Source organism: Lotus japonicus, chromosome 2 (genome assembly GCF_012489685.1).
Source record: "Lotus japonicus ecotype B-129 chromosome 2, LjGifu_v1.2".
Taxonomy (NCBI): domain Eukaryota; kingdom Viridiplantae; phylum Streptophyta; class Magnoliopsida; order Fabales; family Fabaceae; genus Lotus; species Lotus japonicus.
Window position 1 is genome coordinate 38,052,270 of NC_080042.1, and position 21,836 is coordinate 38,074,105.

Here is a 21,836-nt window from a genome sequence, read left to right on the forward strand (position 1 = left end):
GTTTTGTTCTAAAGGTGATTTTGAGGAATTTCCTGAGGATCAACACCTTGCTTGTGAAGAAGAGTTTGAAGTTTTTGCTGGAGAACCTTCAGGTGAGGGCTTCTCACTGAATCTCTAGTTAATGCTTAGGGTCGATGTTTCGACATTGTTTACTGTTTATGCACTGGGATTGTGTGTGATTGAAAATGTTTTCTGAGGCTTCGGCTGACAATGTAGATGATTCATCTACTGAATGTTTTTGAAGATTGACTTACATGCTATGTGCTATGTGGGTAATCTAGGATGTGTGGTGCATGCTTTATATGCTAAGTGCTAAGTGTTTATGATGCGATTTATTGATATATGACATGTTGTTGATTGTGATGATTTAAATATGCTTTACACTGAAAATCTGAGATTCTGAATGGTGAGAATAGCGGGCAGGTCATGCCGATTTTATTTTGAGAGTTTTGAGAAAGTTTGATAGGACGAACGAGGTTCGGGCCTTGTATAGGGTTTATGGATCGAGACATTCTCTGGAGTCATTTGGGGATTCGAAGATCCCGAGAACTTATAGGAATTGCGATAAGACTAAAAAGGATATTATTTTGAAAAGAAAATTCATAAGACATTAAACAACCTCTAAATCTTTAAGTATGGGTAATAATCTCGAAAGGAGGCTTTGGATGAAAATCATAGTATGGAAAACGAGAAGTGTCGTTGGATCCAAGTGTTGAGTCTGTTGTTGTTGTGCTGTTGGAGCAGCGTTGGTTGTTGTGCTGTTGGAGCAGCGTTGGTTGTTGTGCTGTTGGAGCAGCAATGTTGTTGGGCTATCCTGGGGATAAGTCCGGGGAACCGTTAGTTCCCGAGTATGTGATACTCTTGTGCTGTTGGAGCAGCGATGTTGTTGGGCTATCCTGGGGATAAGTCCGGGGAACCGTTAGTTCCCGAGTATGTAATACTCTTGTGCTGTTGGAGCAGCGATGTGTGTTGTGAAGTGTGTCTTTTGTCGCAGAATCGACTTTGCCTTAGGGTAAGATTTTAGAGACTTTAATTTACCTAGAACACGTGGCGACGTGTCGAGTGAGATCGGAGACGTTGGTTGACTAATCATCCTGCATTCATGCAACATTAATGGGGTATTAACACAGGACGTACTCTGGACCTCGTCGGATTCCAAAATGGTCATAAGACCCGGATTTCCGTGATAGAGCGTCTGTAGACGTCTCTTGTAGCAAACCGAAATGGCAGACCTACGGGTTACGGCTGATCTGACTACCGTTGTTGTTGGAGTAAGAGGCACGCGGGCCGAAATGGCACCACCATGGCTGGTGAAGGGCTGATCCGTTGATGTCCATCCGTTCCGGATTGCATATTGGTTGACTGGGTTAACCTGCATACATATCATGCAACATGCATACTAATTTAGTTGTTGAGTGTGATTGCTATTTGATTATCTTACTTGTAACATGCTAAGTGTTATTATTGCGTTCATGTTATTGTGGAACATGCAACCCTAGGAATGATATCTTTAGCTATAAGCCTAAGTGGCTATCTATTATTTGTACCTATTGGGTTTATTATCTACATAGTTCTTTAGAGTTGACCCTCGCGTCTTCTGTGTGTGTTTTGGCGGACAACGCCTTTTGTCAGATGAACATTGCGGATTGGTTCGCAATGGTCCACCCTTCGGGGGGGATTAGGTACGAGATGATCGACCAGGACGACCCCGGGTCGTGGGTGGTTGACCCCGCGTGCCACCGAGCGACGTATTCGGGGCGTATCATGGAGGACCACGTGGATAGTGGAGGACTCTTGAGGTCAGGAGTGTTGAGGCGATGCTCTATCAGCTTCAACTTGCCACCGGGCGTTCACTGTGGACCAGGTCTTGGAGGAGCACCGCCGCCACCGTCATCTTCAGAGGAGGAGGATCCCTCAGAGGAGATTCCAGTGGGAGTGCCTTCGGCAGGGTCTAGTGCACCCTCCGTTGCGATCATTGATGATCAGGGTTCGGGCCCTAAGCCCGTGAGTCCAGCATCGGAGAGCGTTGCAGGAGCGAGGGGAGGACGGATAGGGTTGATAGACTTGGTCGTTCTGGATTCTGATTCAGACGACGATCATGCTAGCACATAGTTTTGAGTGTTGGTATGAGCTCCTCGAGTTAGGATTAGTGTAGGAGTAGAGTTTTAGCTCTGACAGTCTTGCTTCATTTGTTACTTAGGGGACAGGGTAGATCCGCCTATAGCTTTTTGTGTGGTTTCCTTACGGGAATCACAGAGAGTTGGTTGGACTTAGGAGGTCTTATTTTCAGGCCATTGGGTCAGCTGATTCTCAGTTTTGAGGGATGGTGTTGCGGGCACTTCACCCTTTTCATTTTGTTTGTATATATTGCCTACGGGCATTGCACTTTTCTTTCCGTCACTGGAGGTTACTCGTGACGAGGTTGTTACTTACAGCGGGGGCTGTTTATATATTGTATATTAGTTTTATTACTTTTCGCATTTGGGTTTTATTTAATTCAGTCTTGTCTTAGTTATTATCAAAAAAAAAAAATTCACGTTTTTCCGCATTAAGTTTACTTTTGGTTACTAAAGTGACGCCACCGAAATCGGGGTGTTACACTAAGTGTTTGGGTTCAGATCTGACTTTGGATCACTTAAGAGTTCTAAAATAAGTGTGTAGAGAATAAAGAGATTTGACTCTTTTAAGGTACTAGGTTCTCTCTTTCACTTGCAGAAGTAATGGCTTGTGTTTGACACTTAAGAGTTTCTACTTGAGCTTTGAATGCTTTTGAGAAAGTTTGGAATGAATGCTTGAATGCTTGTATTCTATAAATTAATTCTTCTTTTCTTCATATCTTCAAGAGTGTCTTAAATACTCGCTTGCTAGTGTTGTAGCCGTTGTGAGATGAGATCCAACCGTTGCATTAGCTGTTGTGAAGTAAGATCAAACCGTTGATTCAAATGACTTTGGTTGGTAGCTTCATTTAATGCGGATTCAGAAGCAAGTCTATCCTTTAGCTATAAAGATGATATTTGTCATCTAGTAGGTGGTGATAGACTTTGGGCTACTTTTCAGACATGAGACAATTTGGAAATTCTGACTGGGCCAATCTACGCCAAGCTAGTCAAAGAATTCTGGAAACATGCTGAGTGTGACAACTATCATGTTGTCTCACACGTTATGGGTAGAAAGATCGTCATCTCAGAGAAATCAATTTCTCAACTTCTAGGAATGGAGTTTGGCGTTGGAAGACGGTTTCAGAATGTGAGCAATGGGATTCGCGAGATGAAACCTATAGTTAACAAGGAACTCTTTGTCAACTAGGAGCCGAAGAAGACTGAGTACAAATCTATTGATCTTCGTCCTGAACTGAGAGTTTGGCACAAGATCATCCTCTCTTCCATCAACCCAAGAACTCTATCCAACTCTTCTGACTACATCAATGCTACCCAGAAGTTAATGATCTTTTCCATCAAGAACAAAAAGAAGTTGTGCCTACCTTTCTTCATCTTCACATATCTCATGGAGTGCATCAAGAAATCAAGAACCACCTCCGGTGAAAAGAAGACCGCGATCTATTACATTCCTTTTGGAAAGATTCTCTCTGACATCTTTGTGGAGAGCAAGCTGGTAGAAGATCTGACCTCTGCGGGCTGTACAGAAGATCTGAGCACTGATTCTGGAGAAGCCTTCAATGTGTAGAATCTGAAGAAGATGAGAATTGTAGAAGAGATTGTTGTTCCTCCACCTGATGAGCTTCAAGAAGAGATTATCCAGCAGAGGATTGATGTTGATAATTTTCCTCTTTGGACAAAACTGGACTCTCCAGATGCAATTCAGGAGTATGTCAATGATCTGAAGGAACAAGGAGTTAAAGTGGATTTTGAAGACTTCTTCAACTCTCTTCCAGATTGTCCTCCAGACTTGTCTAGACCTTCCAGGAAAAGGCATCAGGAGCCAGACTCTGATGATGAAAGGAAATCAAAGAAGAAAAAAGCCAAGAAGGTCAAGACTGAAACAAAAGCTGCCAAGCTTCAATCAACTCAGAGCAGAGTTCCACGGATCACCAGATCCTCTGCCAAGGAGACAAGTAAGTCTCAAGTTGATGTTTCCTCTGCTCCTGTTATTAATGTTAATGTTATTCCTTCCTCTTCTTCTTCATCCCAAACACTTACTCCTTTTCCAGCCCCTCTCATCCCAAAATACCAATCTCTCACAACCCCTCTAACCTCAACTTCTGCAATTTCGACATCTGCAATCGTTATCACTACTACTCAAGAACACCACACTCCTCCTCCTATCCAACCAGATCTTCTTGATCAAATTCGCCAAGCATCCTCTGCCCCAACTCCTCCTGTTGTCCACCTTCCATTCCCAAATCATCCAGAATTACCACAACCATCCTCACCAAAGAACACATCTTCCACAGAACGAGAATTTCATAAAGTTATGAAAGAAAGAACTTCTGGCCCTCTAGATGAAATCTTTGATCCAATCCCACCATCTTCCTCTCTCTTCAACCCCACACCCTTAGCTGTGGTGTTTCCACCTTTCTCTTCCCCGGATTCCTCACAAATCTCTTTGTCTAACTACTCCCCAGTTATTTCAAAGGATTTTGTATTATCCAATTCTGATCCTCAACCCATTCCAGATCAGACCACTTCTGATCAGGTGACTCAATTTCTGCCCCCAACTTCTGAAGCAGAAACCTCTGCTCAAGAAACCACTAGCTCTAACCAAGTTGTTGCTCAACCCAAACAGCTCCCAATCCTTCCCTATACCTATCCAGATCCTACCAACCTTATGGAATGCATTAACATCTTTAATGGTAAGGCAACAACACAATTGAGAAATCTCTATGCTATCACTTCCCTAAGTGAAAAGCCAAATATGGTTAATGCTCAATGGGAAAGTTTTGTTAGCTGGATGCAAAGACAGATTGAGGACATGCATGCATTCACTCATCATGAGCGATCTGCTAGAGTTGAGGCTGCCAAGGTAACGAAAAGGACTCTGACTGAACGAAGACAAGTTCTTCGTGAATCCAAGATCTTCATTAAGCTGAGAGAAGCAATTCAGAATACGAAGAATAAGGAAGAACATTCAGAGGAAGCCAAGGCTAAAAGAGCTGAAGCTGAAGCCAGAGAAGCTGAATTGGAACAATTAGTTGCTGAAGCTGACGAATTGGCCAGAGCCGCTGGTGCACGTCTTAAAGCTGCAAAGGTTGAAGCCGCTCAGAAAGAGGCTGCTCGCTTAGACGCTCTGGAAACAAGCTGCTAAGTTGGAAGCTGAAGCTGCCGCCCTGAAGGCCAAAGCTCTTGCTTCTGCATCTGCTTTTACATCTGCTCCAGATCCGTCTGCAACTTCTGCTATGGTTGTTAGCTCTGCTCCTACTCCTTCATCAGTTCCTGCAGCTCCACCTGCTTCTGCTCCACCTGATCTCACTGCAATTGTGCAAACACTACTACAGAAAAGGCTTATCGCCACGGTTAAACCCACCCTTTTGCCACGGTTGAACCGTGGCAATAGCTCCCGTGGCAATTGCTCAATTGCCACGGTTGAACTTCGAACCGTGACAATTGATTCGCTGTTGCCACAGTTGGAAAAGGGAAACCGTGGCAATATGTGGCATCTGTTGCCACGGTCCAAGGAGGAACCGTGGCAATAGATGACCTCTATTGCCACGGGCCAGGGAGGAACCGTGGCAATAGATGGCCTCTATTGCCACGGTCCAGGTAGGAACAGTGGCAATATGTGTCTCTATTTTGGCAAATATTGTATACAAAATATGCCCTTTTCGGATTTTTTTTTATTTGATATGGTATGTACATAAATTGCAGTGCATTTTAAATAGGAGGGGAGGGGTGTTTGAACCCATAAGCAAGAAAAAATACAAGAAAAATAAACTTGCAAAAAATCACATGTTGAGAACAACAACATTCACATATTACAGCCAAGAGAACCTACATTCAAATATTCCAGCCAAGAGAATAACAATACTGAACCCACTTCACTAATTTGTCCAAAACAATACTAATAATATTAATAACTAATTGTTCTTGAGAACATACTCTCTCAAGTGAGCTATAAAAACTACTCTAGGGCCAATATCATGGAAAGTCCTGGCCAAATATGAGAATGCAATGAAGTAGACAAAAAATCACCTCTTCATATAAGAAGCTTCAAGCCAGTTAAAAAATCACCTCTTCATATAAGAAGCTTCAAAGCCAGTTTGTTATATATCCTTCTTCAATCAAGATGAGTGGATGCAATTTAGTCTTTCTAATCAAGATGTAACTGAATTTCATCTAATTAGAAACCAAATCATGTGACTGAATTTAGTAGAGTACCAAGTAAGGGCTTCCCTGAAACATATACAAAACAAGTAGAGTGAAGGTGAAATTTCAGGTTGAGCCAGAGATAAGATATTAAAAGAGTTGAAATCCTTCCCTTAAATTTTGCAAGCTACTTCTATATGCATCTAGTAGAGTACCAAGTAAGGGCTTCCCTGAAACATATACAAAACAAGTAGAGTGAAGGTGAAATTTCAGGTTGGAGATTATGACAAAGAAGTTTCTATTCTAAACTATTTTGAACTATTTACTTATGCATCGCATGAGATAAGATGTTAAAAGAGTTGAAATCCTTCCCTTAAATTTTGCAAACACAGCTAAAGGTTGGATCAAGGTGATAGTATATACAAGGTAGTAGCAACAAAAGAAACAAGAAGTGCAACATATGACTAGGGAAGTAGAATAGCCTAAAATGTAGTGTTGTTGAGTTCAATCAACCCTGAAAATCCTCCAATTCCTTTCCATCACTGTTTAAAAAAGCCCAGGCAGACAACAATGATCCTATTATTAGTAGTAACTTAACATCTCCTTGTAACCAACGTTGACATTGATTGGATTGCAAAAGATGATTTGGAAAATTAGTAGTTGATTAATATTATGAAGTAGAAAAATAAAAGGAATTAGTATGATGCAGATTGCATAAAGTGAAGAAGAGATGAGGGAAGAAAGAAATAAAATACCTTCCTAAGAAAATGAAACCATTGAGGAGGAAACACTGGCCGGTTCGCACCAAAAGCATGTTCGCACCATGCTACTGCTTCATAAGAGCCAAAGCAGTTCCTAGACTACAAGTGTTAGTGTGGTAATTGAAGTCAATTCTGAGGTGGGAAAACAACAAAGAAGAGCCATACAGATTGCAGCTCAAAATTTCAATAATCATTCAAAGACTCAGAACATTACCCTTTTATTCCATGACTCTGTCTGCAGGAAACCCTTTACAAGCAGCTTCAACGGGTGATTATCATAAACTTGATTATGATCCTATTGTCATTATCTCTTAAATCCAATCCAGTGAGAGAATCAAAGAAACTATCTCGATAGAAAAGAAGCAAGCAATAAACAGTAAAAGCAGAATCATAAATTACGGGATACTGAAAAGAAGCAAGCGATAAAAGTTTTGGCCAGTGGGATAGCCTATGTGGCTTCCTTTATCTTATCTTCTACAAGCTCAATGCACCGGTACGACACCAACTCAAGTGGATTTATTGTGCATAAAGTGTCAACTGCAAGCTGATCATAATCATTCTTGTTCTCTGCCAATATACCTGTCACTAAGGTCCGCAAAGGAAGCAACCATTCATTGAAGGCCTTCAACAAAGTGTTCCTTGATAGGACACCAGTGCAGTTTGTCTTTCCTGTTATAAAAGCAATTGCAAAACCTTCATAAATAGACTTTAATTTAGATTATGTTTAGCAACTACCAATTATTAAACCACTACAAAGATGTAACTAGTTCAAACTTTTCAGGGACACTCACAAAAGAAAATTCTAGGTAAACATGTTTCTGTTCAGGAACACAGCTAGTCATTCAAGAGGATCATTAACACAAAAGCTTGTTTTTCATCTTCCAAATCCTTGAAATTTAATATAAGAAGTCCTATTATGTAATTTTTCCCAATTCTTTTTGTTATAAATATAATATAAAATCATTCATGTGTCTTCTTCACCCAAAAGCTTAAGCTTTGGGATATTTGATTCATGGCATAGTATCATAACCTCTATGAATAAGTGGTCTAGAGTTCAATCCTTGTTACCCATTATTCTAATAAAAAGTTTGAATTTCAGCATAAGCTAGGTGAGGTTGTATATTGTCCATGCTTCAAACCCAATAAGCTCTTGAGTGAGAGGGCATGTGTTAGAACTAGTAATGCAAGAGAGAAAGAAGAACACTGATTCAGAAGAAAAGAATTGCCCAGAATCAATGTGATTCTGAATTGAGAGATGTATTATCTATTGAAAGAGAGAATAAGTTTATGTGAAAGATGTAACTGATTCCTGATGAATCAGTGCCTCCAACTACCAACTTCCCAAAAACTAACTTCAGCAGCACACCTCTAATTTTATTTATACTAAAAGAGTATTCCTAAATCCTAACTAACAACAAAAACAAAAAGTACTAACTAACAATTAGTTGGCCATTTTACTTATTCTGGTGCCTAACATACACCTTATGTCTATCTTTAAGACTCAACCTATCAGCATGTTTTAAATATAATCTAAAATCACTCATGTGTCTTCACCCAACAGCTTTAAGTTTTTGAAATATTTGTTTCATGGCACTTTTTATTGCTTTATTTGAGATTTCATTGATTTTACATACCTGAAGATTCTGTCATCAATACAAATCTGTATAGGTTGAGAGCAGACAACACCTGTAGGTAATAATTCAGTCAGAGCATAACCCAAAAAATAGATGAGAAAAATGCAGAATGCTTCTTCCAATAGATACACTCAAGATACCAGGATTTCGTAAATTACAAAAGCACATGAAACAGCAAAAGAAACTAGGGTTCTCAGAGACGCGGTGATGGCTGCACGGAACCAGGGCTCGATGAAGAGAGACGGCGCGGACTAGGGTTCCCTCACTCTGCGTGAAAGATGAGTGAATCTTAAAATAAACCCAGATCATTCAACATCTCACAATTTAAATAAAGTAACACTCAATAAGAGCACACAAGTTAGAAATCAATAACATTCAACCTGAAAAACCCAAATTTAAGAACCAAGAATCTTCAAACCCAACAAATCAAAGTTGAAAGATAGAAGAACCCAGATCTTCAAACCCACACCCATTCTGTCTCCTCCTTCCTGTATCCTCTCCTCAAACCCTCTTCACTGACCTTCAAACCCCCAAATCACCATTGACCTTCGAAACCCAAACCCCAAACACCACTGCCGCCACTCTTCCTCTCCCTAAACGCCACCACAACCACTTTCCCTTCTCAATCTGAAGCTGGGCTCCACTTCCCCTCCTCCATTCGTACCACCATCACCCAAATCGCTCCTCCATTCACACCACCATCACCCAAATAGCCATCACCACAGTCGTTCGAAACCCAAACCCCAAACACCACTGCCGCCACTCTTTCTCTCGCTCGAAGAAGAAGCGTCGCCGAAGCCTGAAGCGGTTCCCGAGACGGTCGATGTTCCTGTTTGACGCGTCCATGGAGGATTCGCTGATGCGAGAGTGCGAGAACAGTAGAGACTGAGAGGGAAAAGGGAAAAGATTGGCGCAGCTAGGGTTAGTGAGAGAAAAAAAATTAAAATTTGGGTAGCGTATAACCCCTATTGCCACGGTCCCTCCAAAAAATAATAAAATATTTCCCCCTTTTGCCACGGTTCCGCCTATAACCGTGGCAATTGAGCTATTGCCACGGTTCCGCCTATAACCATGGCAATTGGGGCGTGGCCATAGGCCATTTCTGTAGTAGTGAAAGGCTTCAATTTGTGTTTGTGGCCCATCCTTGATTAGCACCCATTTATCACCCATGTAGTAAAAATATTAGAGTGCTCGGGGTTGGTTTCATGTGTCAAAAATTCACCCAAGAGGCTATACAGTTTGAAGTGCTTTGAACAAAGTTGTCGAGTCAAAACTCACCCATTCAGGGAAAACTCTTCCATTCGTGCTTAGATGTTGTACTCTGAAGCTTTTAAAGTTTTTTATGACGTTAGTTAGCATTGTTTGGATCAAATTAACTTATAGTGACTAAGCAATGTTATCTTTTGCATGAGGTTTAGACTTGGGAAACTTGGAAGCAAGTGCAAAAGCAGGTCAGCAAACCTTACGCTGCAAAGCTGGACAACACCGAGGTGAGGGCAACTTACTTACTAGATAATGCTTTAGGCGCCGATAACTTCGACTTGTTTTTTGCTTATGTTGATTGTTACTAAGTTGAATGGAAAATGTTTTCTGAGGCTTCGGCCATTGTTAAACCTTGAGACTTGTGTCTCCGTTTTCTGGGGCTTCGGCCATTGTTTATTGTTGAGGCTTCGACCATTGTTATGATTTATGTTGTACTGAATTGCATGTAATTGTTCATGTTAAATTCCTTATATTTGTGCATATGTTCTGTTGGATTGTGCTGACTTGAACTATTGCCTGTGTATGTCAATTGCGGAGTTTTGGGAAACGTGAAGTTAGGTCATGCTAGAGATTGGGTTTTGGGAATGTTGTGTAGGTTCTGACCTGAGGTTTGAGTCATTATTGTATTTAGGATCGAGACCTTCTCGCGGAAATTCTTGGGAGTATCAGGATCTTTTGACTTATAGAGTTTTGGAACAAAAGAGAAATGGAACTTGACTTCATAAACGAAATTCATAATGCATTAACCAAAGATAGAACACCTTCATATAGTAATAACAATTTCTTGGAAAAGACTTAGGATTTGAAATGAGTTTGGAAAACGGGAAGGGTCGACGATCTAAGTGTGAGGAAAATCCTTGACTACGATAGCAGCTCTTGCTCTTGAGCAGTGCATCTAGTCATCCAAAGGAGGAGTCGAGGGAAACTTCACTGAAGCGGGCGACTTCGTGAAAGCGGGAAACTTCATTGAAGCGTGAGACTTCGTGAAAGCGTCAAACTCCATTGAAGCGTGAGACTTCATGGAAGCGTGAGATTTCATCGACGTTTACCCTAGGGCAAACGACAGGGACAATATTCTTAGCTATATATTATATATATATATATATATATATATATATATATATCTTTTGAGAAATATCTTATTATGTTTGAAAGGAATGAATAATTATGATTATTAGATCTAATTATGAATAATCGATTAAAAGTTGTTCAGTGCTCAAACGAATATGTCATGTGTCTTTTTAAAAGATAATATGATTTAAGGTTTTAATATTGACAACTCTTGATTAGATCAAACGCCCATAATTTATTTATTTTATTCTCACATAAGAAAACATTTATCATAAATATAAGGTAACCCCATCCCTAATTAGCATGAGAGAAGGGTAAAACCATTTATTTTTTACTTGCCACTTTTACATGTCCTGATTTGCAAGTTCTAGTAAAGCTTCTGCCGCCTCTAATTCCATTATGGTCATTTTCACAGAATCACGTAAATAAATCAATAAAGTCTTTGCTCCTCTAAATTTGGATTATTTCCTTCAAGTGGATCCTTGTTTTTCAAATCATTGCGAACCACCTCCATTTTCTCCGCGGCCACCTGAATCTGGTCCTTCAAATACTCAAGTTCTTGATTGATCTGGTAAACCACATAATTTTGGGAAGGCTCATCTATATCTTGTTCTTCATCCCTCAGATAAAAGAAATTGTTGACCACAACCTCCATATTTGGAGAACCAAAAGTGAAAGGGTTACCACCAGGAGAGAATAGAATGATGGCAAGCTGAATGCCCCACAGAATTGACAACGCCTTCTTAAAAATACCACTCTTGCGCTTGGAGAAAGTGACCATTCTTGTCTCCTTTTTTTTCACGAGTTTGATTTTAATTTTTCTACGACCCTTCACTCCTTCCCCGACACACTCTCCTGCTTTTTCAATACAAATGGGTGAAGAAAAATGATCGAGTTGATTGTGAATTTATAGAGGCGATGATGGTAGCTTCAAAAATCCTAAATTAATATCACGCGGAAACAAATAAATTTTATAAAATAAATTTTTAAAATATTAAACGGATTACTATAAATTTAATAATGACTACTTCATTTTTTTATTTTATTTTTATTTTTACTTAATTCACTTGTTAAAGCATGCTAGATAAATAATATTTAATAATTAAATAATTAAATGTCTAATGCTCATATTCCCCACCAATTTAATAATTTTGAAGAAAATTAATGAACACAAATTTAATATAATATTATATGAAATTATAATTTAAGAGTATTAATACAAGATATAATAAAAAAATGTAGCAAAGCAATATTGTAATGTATATGAAATCAAATAGGTAATGTATATTGTCAATGAGTTAAATATCTAATAAAGTAATTTTTTACTTCCCCAAAATGTTCTTATAAATATATAAAATTAGTAATATATCTTCGAATTCATAAATACATTAAATTTTGATATATAAAATAAAATCATAGTATAAAAAGAAATTAGAACTTTATTTATACTATTGAGAAATATTCTTATCATTTATGAATATCTCAATTTATTTAATGTTAACTAAAGAAAGAAAATTAATACTAATAATTTGGATATATTGGATAAAGATTTTTTTTATCATTACTAAATAACTTAATGAGAAGCTTTGGTTGAATATATATTTTAATAAATATTATTGAACTTTTGATTAATATGAAAGTTTATGTAACGTGACTTTATAAGAAATATGGCTTCATGAGATTCAAGATTGAATAATCAAAATTAATATAGTGGATACACAAACAGACATATGCCATTAACTTTTGGCTTAAAAGCATTTCATACCTCTAATGTATTTAGTTCGTGCAAATATCGTCCCTACTCTTTTTTCTTCTACGCTTGTAATCTCCATGATTTTCAAAAGTGCAACGAATGCCCGTCCGTCACTCTGACGTTAAAAAATGGATGACGTGGCGGCCACGTTAGCATCCTATGTGGCATGACACGTCATTAAATGAAAATAAGAACTCAAAAAAGGGGGTGGGAGATTCGATTCAAGACCTTGATGTGGCAAAACACACAAATAACCAGTTGAGCTACAAAGAGAATTGTTGAGTTTAGCAACAACATATTATTTATATCATCTATCTTCTTCATCTTCTCCCATTTTTTCTTCCTCTTCTTCCCTCACCATCACCATGGAACAACCAGCGCAACTGCTCAAACGATGAATTTCAAGTTCAAACAGACTTCTACTGAGGTTGAATATCAAACTCAATTTGAGAGAGTTTCTGAACAGGTTGTGGGACTTTCCCCTGAGGTGATGTTAATTTTTATCAGGTCTACACCATGATATTAATCGTGAATTGTCTATTTTAAATCATAATTATGTTTCACAAGCAATTAGGCTAGCAAAATTGACTGTCTATCTACTCATGTTACACCTCAAAGCCAAGAACATATGAATTCATTAAAACTTGTACGATTTGGTGGCTGCCAATGAAAAGGTTTCCCCCCAACTTATGAGCCATCTCTTTTAATTTATCTTGGGATGCCTGGAACAACAACCAGTGCATGGTTGTTCCATGGTGATGGTGAGGGAAGAAGAGGAAGAAAAAAGGGAAGAAGATGAAGAAGACAAATGATATAATTAATATTATGTTGTCAAATATAACAATTCTTTATGTAGCTCAACTGGTCAAGTGTGTGTTTTGCATAATTAAGGTCTTGGGTTCAAATCCCCCACCCCTTTTTTTGAGTTCTTATTTTCATTTAATGATGTGTCATGCCACGTAGGATGTTGACGTGACATTTAACGTCCATGTCATCCATTTTTTAACGTCAGAATGACGGAGGGGCATTCGTTGCACTTTTGAGAAACATTAAGGATAGAAACGTAGACGAAAAAAGAGTAGGGACGACATTTGAACAAACTTAATATATCAGGGGCATGAAATGCTTTTTAGCCTTACCTTTTCTCATACATCAGCCCATGTAGTGAGCATCGTTAACTAAGGGATGGTGCGTGGACATTTTACATCAATATTGATCCCTCTAAAATGTTATAGTCACTTTGGGTCTCACTCCTTCCCCCTTCTTCCTCTTCCTCCATAGCCACATGACGGCAAACAAACCAAAACTCCCAAATATTGTCTACAAAACTCATTTCACTTAAAATCCCTTTAACCTTATAACATGTCATATCATACACCTGATTATTTTGATGATTTGATATTGATGAATATTGGTATCTGCGACATGATGACGTGATAATCATATGCTTATGATAAGCCTTATCAAACATATATATATATCTATCCCCCTAATCTGTAACTGTTGCTTGTATTATTCTTTATTCTGTGAGTTGACCCTCGAACCTGCCTTGTTTGTCTGTTTGTGTTTGAGCGGTCGACAAACTGCCAGACAAAAGCTGGTTCGAGATGATTCACCGCTCGAGGAGGATCCGGAGCGAAATGACTACTATTGAGCCTTACGACGAGGACCCGGACTACATGCGTCATCAGATGAGGGTCGATGTTAGTGGTGTAGGTTATGGGGTGTTGTTGTCATAGCTCTGATTCGTTATCTGTATTTTGGGGCAGGGTAGGTCCCCGACACATTACTTTTCGTGTGGTTCTTTGTAATGGGAACCATAGGGAGTAGTCGGACGTAGGAAGTCTAGAGGAGACAGTTTTGGGATGACTCTCCCACTTTTGAGGACATGTACTTATAACCTTGTCACTCTAATCACTGGATCTGTACGTATTGCCTTCAGCCTTACTTTCTGTCACTTTCTGCAACTTATGGTTACAACGGGGTTGTATATCTATATTACACATTAGTTATATTGTGCAATCTTGGGTTGAGTCTTTAGTTTGAAAAAAGTCTTTTACTTTACAAAGAAAACAAAAAAAAATTACCTACATTTTCCGCTTTTTTTTGAGTTACTAAGTGACACCCGAAAATAGAGATGTTACACAAATTTTCAATCAGATTTTAAAACACTCATCTTACACTAGAAAAAAGTAGTTTTTTAATGAATATCAGGGAAGGAATATTAAACCAATTTTTAAATACATTCCAAGTTTAAGAAACCAAATAGGTGCTGATTTTAAGTGTTGAAATCAATCAACCATAAATAGCCAAAGTTTTTTAAATTATTTAAAGCTATATTAAACAAGAAATAATCAATCAGTGCGAATCCAATAAAAACTAAAAATAATACCCGTGCGTTGCACGAGTTTATTTACACAATTTTTTTAATATAGTATAAAAATTATTAAAGTGTAATTAAATTACCAAATATTAAAAATATTTTTTTACTATAAAAAAATAAAAAAACTGTGTTGAGACATCAAAATAATAATTTCGGTGTATTAACTTGCTCGTACTAAAGTTTCTTTATGTAAATAATTAATATAACTCAAAATTAGTAATTGATATATAATAATTAACATTGAATTAATTTTAAAAACATTGGTTGTAACATATTCAATTGATTTGGGTTCTCTGTTGTTTGGTTTATTATTGTGGTTTCAATTGCAGAGGGGTTGATTTATCATATATCTGGCTGTAAACATTGATTCCCAGTTAAGGGGAATATTGCCCTTAGATGTTATTCTATTTTTTAATCATAACTAATCCTTAAAAAAAATTTAAATAATTTATTTATTAAAATAATTTGAAAAAACCTTAAGTATATTTGAAATATTTTAAATCAAGTAATAAGCTTTTAATATAAGTTATAATAACATATTTCTTTAATTATACTATTCTATCAACAATGAAATAATTTTAACTTTAAAAATTATAATAAATTATATATATTTTTAATATCGTAAAATATTATTTATTAAATTTAATTTTTTTTTCAACTTTTGTTATAATTATTTTTCTCTATTATGCTTCCTCAAGTTATTGTTACTTCTATATAATAGATAAAAAATCATATTTAAAGAATATTTTTCAAATTATGCATACATTCAATATAGTAATAATAAATATCTTATAGAGAATTTTTTTTAAATTTTCAGCTATTTTTTCGACATTATTTATGAATAAATATTTTTTATAAGTAAAAAATAGTAATACGTTTTATTTCTTATTTTCTTTAAACTTCTCAACTTATGATTGATAAGTAAAATTAAAATAATTTTTAACTAAAATTATTATTAGGGTAAATGGTCAAATTAGTCCCTTTCTTTGTAGTGAGTTTTGATTTTAGTCCCTCCCCGGAAAATATTTAGCGATATCTCCCCGCGATTGCATGCGTTTTGGTATTAGTCCTCGCCGGAGGACGGAGCTCCGACGAGAACCCACGTGGCACGCTTACGTGTTTAATGAGTCCTACGTGTTTACTACTTAAAATTTAAAAATTAAATATTATGAAAAACCTAAATGCCCTTAATTAATACCCAAATCACTAAATTTATGTTCCCCCAAAATTCCTAAATCCCTAAATCAGATTCCCATCCCCCCGCCCCTTTTTTTTTCCTTCTTCTTCTTGCAGAAGTTCATAAATCAAAAGCTTCTTCCTCCCTTCAACAATCTCATCAAAGAAAGCATGCAATAATGTTCTCTGCCCCAGATATGAGAACCCAAAGATACTCTCATATTCTTCGTTCTGTATCCCAATCCATAACCACTCCTCTTCTCTCTAATTCCCCTCTGAGATCCTCCACGGAGATTGAATCAGGAGAAGACTTGTTGCGGTTGCTCTCGTTCCAAGGATTGTGGTATGTTGTTTTCGGTCCTTTCCTGGTTTCCTTCTCCTTGTGATGGTTGTGTGTTCCTTGTTCTGGTTTCTATGGTTCTGCTCTGTGCCCAGCAGCTAGCGGTCTAGTTTGCTTCGTTTCTGCTACTTCTTTCCTACCCCTGTAGTTTTTGTTTTTCCCCTGTTTCTTGCTGTGTTGTTTATTTGTTGTTTTCGTTTCTAGTTGTTTGGGTTTTTCTACACTGTTACACTTTTCATATATATAATTTGGTTTGATTCTCAAATAAAAAACACTCTGTATTAAACGCTTTGGGGATTATGTCGGTTTTGAAAGTTTGTGGTTTTTGTGGGGTTTGAAAGTTTGGGGATCTTGTGGGGTTTGAGTTTGGTGTTATGGGTTCTAGTGGTTGTGGGGGTTTGATGTTGGAAATCTGATTTCTAGAGGTGAATGATGATGAAGATTGAAGATGAAAGGATGAAGGGAAGATGGATGATGAAGATGATGGAAGGTTTAATTTAGTGATTAGGTTATTAGGTGATTTAATTTAGTGACTAAGGTGGTTTTTGTAATTTTAATTTTTTAATCATAAAATTAAATTATTAATTGAATATATGGAAATTAAATTTAATTAAAAATGATGTGGATTATGCCACGTAAGCATTGACCTGCCATTAGGCAATCTCGCCAGAGCTCCGCCCCCTAGCGATAAGGGTGGGAATAGGTCAGGCCGTTCGTAGGGGCCTATGGCCTAGCATACCACAGGCCCAGGCCAGACCAGGTCAAATTGGTAAATAGGCAAGGCTTAGGCTTTTTGAAAAGCCTATTTAGTTAAAAAGGCTAGGCTCAGACCATTCAAAAAGTCTTTTAAGCCTTATGGGCTAGCCTATTTAAGTAAAAATGATTAGTATTTTTCTGGTACATAGTAAATATGATTAGTATAAATATATTTTACCATTGATGACGTCTATATATTAGAAATTTATCATAATATCTTGATATTATATACTTATTGACATTTTTATATATTTAAGCAAATTGACTTATTTAATGATTCAAAGTTATAAGTCTATTTAGAAATAGATATATAACGTATTTAAATACTTTAATATAAAGTGTGATTTTATACTGACTCTCCGACTCTAAGAAACCAACATAATTTCTCGTTTAGTTTCATCTCTACCTAATAGCTTATAATATTATGAGTCTGATTGTTGAAAAAATTATTTTAGTATAATTTAACCCGTTAGTTTATAAGTTTGATAGCTGATGTACAAATAAGTTTGTTAGCAAACGTAAAACTCTTGTTGTAAAACGAGCCTTTAAATAGGCTGCCAGGCCAGGCCAGACTTTCGAGAAGGTCAGGCCAGGCTCGAAAAAAAGCCTTTGACAGGTCACAGGCCAGGCTCAGACATTAAGATTTTTAAACAGGCTAGGCCTATTTACGCAAAGCCTACCTAGGCCCAGTCTATTCTCACCCCTACCCGGCGAGGACTAATACCAAAACGCGTGCAATCGCAGGGAGATATCGCTACAAAATTTCCGGGGAGGGACTAAAATCAAAACTCACTACAAAGACAGGGACCAATTTGACCATTAACCCTTATTATTATTATTTTTTTTGAAAGTTACCCTTATTATTATTAACAATGAGTAAAGAATATAAACAAATTATTATTAACAATCTATTATTGTCATTAATGTAACGGTAGTCAATTTCAATTATTATTATTTTTTAGTAATTCACCTCAAGTTTTAATGAATAAATAAAATTGAAATAATTTTATTATTTAATTTTAAATAAGAGAAATTAGAAAGTTTTAAATATTTTAATATTTACTTTTAAATATGTGAAATTGAAAATTTTAATAATTAATAATTAATATTTAATGAATAATAAAGTGGATTTAGTTTTTATTTTAGTTTTCAATTGTTTTATTTAATTGTTGTAATATAAAAGAAATTTATTATTTCTTTATGAGTTTAATGCTATTTTTTCAAGTCTGCTTTACATATGTATATAAATTGTCACCTTTAATTTTGTATTACATTAAATGAGTAAAAGTCATGTTTTTTAAATCTGATTCTTGGGTTAAAATATACTTTATTACCGTAAATAAGGAAATGTATATTCGAATAAAATCTAAACAATTAATATAAAACTTTTTTGTATGAAAATAAATTGATATAGCATATATTCCCTTGATTAAGGAACCTAATGTGTATATAGTCATATTACCTTATTAATTCATTATTCTTTCCCCTTCATACGTTCTACCATTCTTTTCCTCTGTCATATTTGTTTCCTTCTCTGTTCTTCCAAAAACTTCCGCCAACATGCCTAAGATTGAAGACTACCCATGGTTGAATTACAAGTATTGGGTTCCTGTGCTTAATTACATCTGAATTCTTAAATGATTTCTAAAGTTCCGGAATTTCAAACCATAAAATTAAATTGAAAGTTGGTGTCCCTATCATGCTCATTCAAGCATTGACCAGGCTGCAAGGTTGAGTAATGGCACTCGAATGATAGTGATAACTTTGATGAAATATATAATTTTTGCTATTGTTTTAAACAGAAGAAGCAAGATGGGTTAAACAATATTTATTCCTAGGATGAGCTTAACTCCATCTGATTCTGGCACAGGGCCGTGTACAGAGATTTTGGGGCCTAAGACAGAAAATTTTAAAGGGGCTTTTTTTTAACAAGAATTTTAAAGAGAACTGCAGAAGTAAACAATAGAACCTGAAAACGTGATAGAGATGAAAGACGCGTGTGTGGTTTGTAAGCTTTTAGAATTTTGAAGATCAATTAATTACAAGCCTTTAATTAAAATTCAAGAGAATAGAGATGAAGGGAAAGAGATGAGGAGAATTTTTTTTTTAACCAGGAGGAGCAAAAGCCTAAACGTCTGTAGTCTAAACTAGGGAGAGAGTGAAAGATTAAAAGAGAATTGGAATAAATTAAGGAATAAAAAGAATTTATATTTTAGGATAAATAAATATTTTAATTTATATTAATGATGATATTGAATAGTTTTAAAAGAGATGATATTTGATGTAACTTATTTAAAAAAAAGAATATTATGTAACTTCCCTTTTTACTTGGCTAATTTTTAGGGAAGATGAATGATTTTTATTTATTTTATTTTAATCCACTATGAGTCTTTATTGATTGGTAGGTATTTCTAATTAATCCTAAATATTGTATATCAATCAATCATTCAATTCTATTTACAATTTCCAACGTGACAACATTGCAGTAATGCAGTTACTAATTATTTGTTTTTTTTTTTCAATCCAAACACATAAGCTCACTGTTTGGCCGTTTGGGTCATTTATAACTAAAACAAAATTTGGGCCTCAATTGTTTTTTGTTTTTTGGGGCCTTAGGCAGCAGCCTTTTTGGCCTAAAGGCCCCCACGGCCCTGTTCTGGCATTACATTCAAATTCCACCGCAGACAATTCCTTGCTACTTTATGTTTTGCAATGATTATAAATAAAAGCCAGAGTCAATCTTTATCTCATGTTGGACCGTATTTACCAATGCCTGTCTTTACTCACGGGTAGCTATATGTTGCACTTTCAAGAGTTAAATATAGAAAATGGCTTAAGATACTTATCATAGATGACGAAGGAGGTTTTTCTAACACTCCACGCAACGTTGTGGATCAAGAAGTCTTCGATAATATTTGACATGTAAGTGCTGATATTTCAGAAAATTATTTTGAATTTTAATTCTTTTAATAGGAAAATTGATATGTTTTTCTTTTAATTGTTGACAGCATAAAAAAATGTCAAGCAGTTTATTGATCATCTAATTCGAAGGGTTTTTGGCGTTGCTATAAGGTATGTTTATCATTCTCAAATGATATTAAGTTTATCTTTGTATTGCTTACTAATTATTAGTCTTATATATATTTTTTTCCTTTGTAGGTTATGTTGCTCAAATATGTTTAAACAATAGACTTCAAGTTCAATTTTGAAGTTATTATCATTCATCATGGACTACAAGTTCTATTATACGTTCATGTTGTTGTCATTGTTATGTTTATTTTATTTGATTGTCTTTGCAATGCATTCCTTAAAAACTTGGTTTTTGAACAGTTCAAGTGTTGACATTGGGAGGTCTATACATCCTGTTCTATTTAAAAATTTTATTGTGCTATCATATATGTTTGAAACATTTTATGTTCAACACCTATTCTACTGATGTATCTATAAAATAAATTAAATTGCCGTGCAATGCACGGATAGAAAATCACTAGTGTTTGATAATTACTCGAATGAAAACGTATGTTTTGAAAGCAAGCATTAAATCTGGATCTAATGCTTGACAAAGTGTTTATACCAAAATTATTATTAACTCCATTTGATAGGACCATATCTTTTAATTTTCAAAGGAAATTGTTTTTTATAATAACCTCTTCTGCAATGACAATCAATAAAAGTCAATATCGATATTTAATTTATATTTATAAAAGTAAGTGTTTTCACATGACCAACTAATCTATCTATCTATAAACTCTATTAAAGCAAAGTTTGTGCGTAAGGATAAAAGTGTAATTCAATAGATCATTGAACATTAACTAGGATTTTTCCATGGACAATTCAGCAAATCTAAATATAATTAGTTAGAGATCAAATCTTGGCCGTCCATAGCGTTGAATCTCAGCCATTTAATTTCTTTTTCTTTTTCACTTCAAAACTCTCTCACGTTTGGTTTTCCCTTTCACAGCTCCCTTCGGTTTTCATTTTTCCACCCCCTTTATGACTTTCTTCCATTTTCGTTCTCCCAATTCCACCATTCCAAGAGTCACTCACGCTCATTGATATTGAAAACCCACCGTTTTCATTCTCCCCTTCTGCGTATCTGAGCAGTGATATTGAAAACCCACATCGGAGTGAGCTCTAGCGAGTCCGAGAAAAATCGTGGGAGAGGAACTGGGTGGAGCTCGAGGCAGAGAAGATGGTGTCATCCCTGAGTTTCAGGCGAGGTTGTCATGCTCTAAAGCCCCATTGCCTCTGTTCCATCAATTCGCGAGGTGAAGCTCTCTGTTCCACTAGGTTTTGGTTGCGAGGCGCAATTCTCTATTCCATCAGGGTTTTCTCATTTCTTCTCCCTCACCTGGCTTCACACATCATCCCATCACAACTCGGTGAGTGAAGAAGGGAAAATTTCATGTTCCTATAATCTTATTCATAATTTGATTGTT

At 36.3% G+C, this 21,836-nt stretch overlaps 2 protein-coding genes and 1 long non-coding RNA gene across 4 annotated transcripts; 1 reads left to right on the forward strand and 2 right to left on the reverse strand.

The window, feature by feature from the left end:
* The first annotated feature begins 3,696 nt into the window (after positions 1–3,696).
* LOC130736410 (flocculation protein FLO11-like) lies at positions 3,697–5,262 on the forward strand. Its single transcript, XM_057588246.1, has one exon. It carries the CDS (start codon positions 3,697–3,699, stop codon positions 5,260–5,262), a length of 1,566 nt encoding a protein of 521 aa, XP_057444229.1.
* Positions 5,263–6,336: 1,074 nt separating this feature from the next.
* LOC130737984 (uncharacterized) lies at positions 6,337–9,581 on the reverse strand. 2 transcript variants are annotated; one of them, XR_009019068.1, is made up of 6 exons: positions 9,036–9,581; positions 8,814–8,922; positions 8,656–8,707; positions 7,236–7,690; positions 7,016–7,120; positions 6,337–6,490 (listed from the first exon to the last, which is right to left on the reverse strand). It is a non-coding gene; the product is annotated as an uncharacterized LOC130737984 (long non-coding RNA). The 2 variants fall into 2 exon arrangements; XR_009019067.1 differs by having other exon boundaries at positions 8,796–8,922.
* A 1,838-nt stretch (positions 9,582–11,419) lies between these two features.
* On the reverse strand, positions 11,420–11,770 carry LOC130736411 (agamous-like MADS-box protein AGL29). Its single transcript, XM_057588247.1, has one exon. The coding sequence runs from the start codon at positions 11,768–11,770 to the stop codon at positions 11,420–11,422; it is 351 nt and encodes a 116-aa protein (XP_057444230.1).
* Between the last annotated feature and the right edge of the window lie 10,066 nt (positions 11,771–21,836).

Coding starts and splice junctions, on each gene's coding strand:
- LOC130736411 (XM_057588247.1), bottom strand. CDS start 11,770: ATGGTCACTTTCTCCAAGCGCAAGAGTGGTATTTTTAAGAAGGCGTTG.
- LOC130736410 (XM_057588246.1), top strand. CDS start 3,697: ATGAGAATTGTAGAAGAGATTGTTGTTCCTCCACCTGATGAGCTTCAA.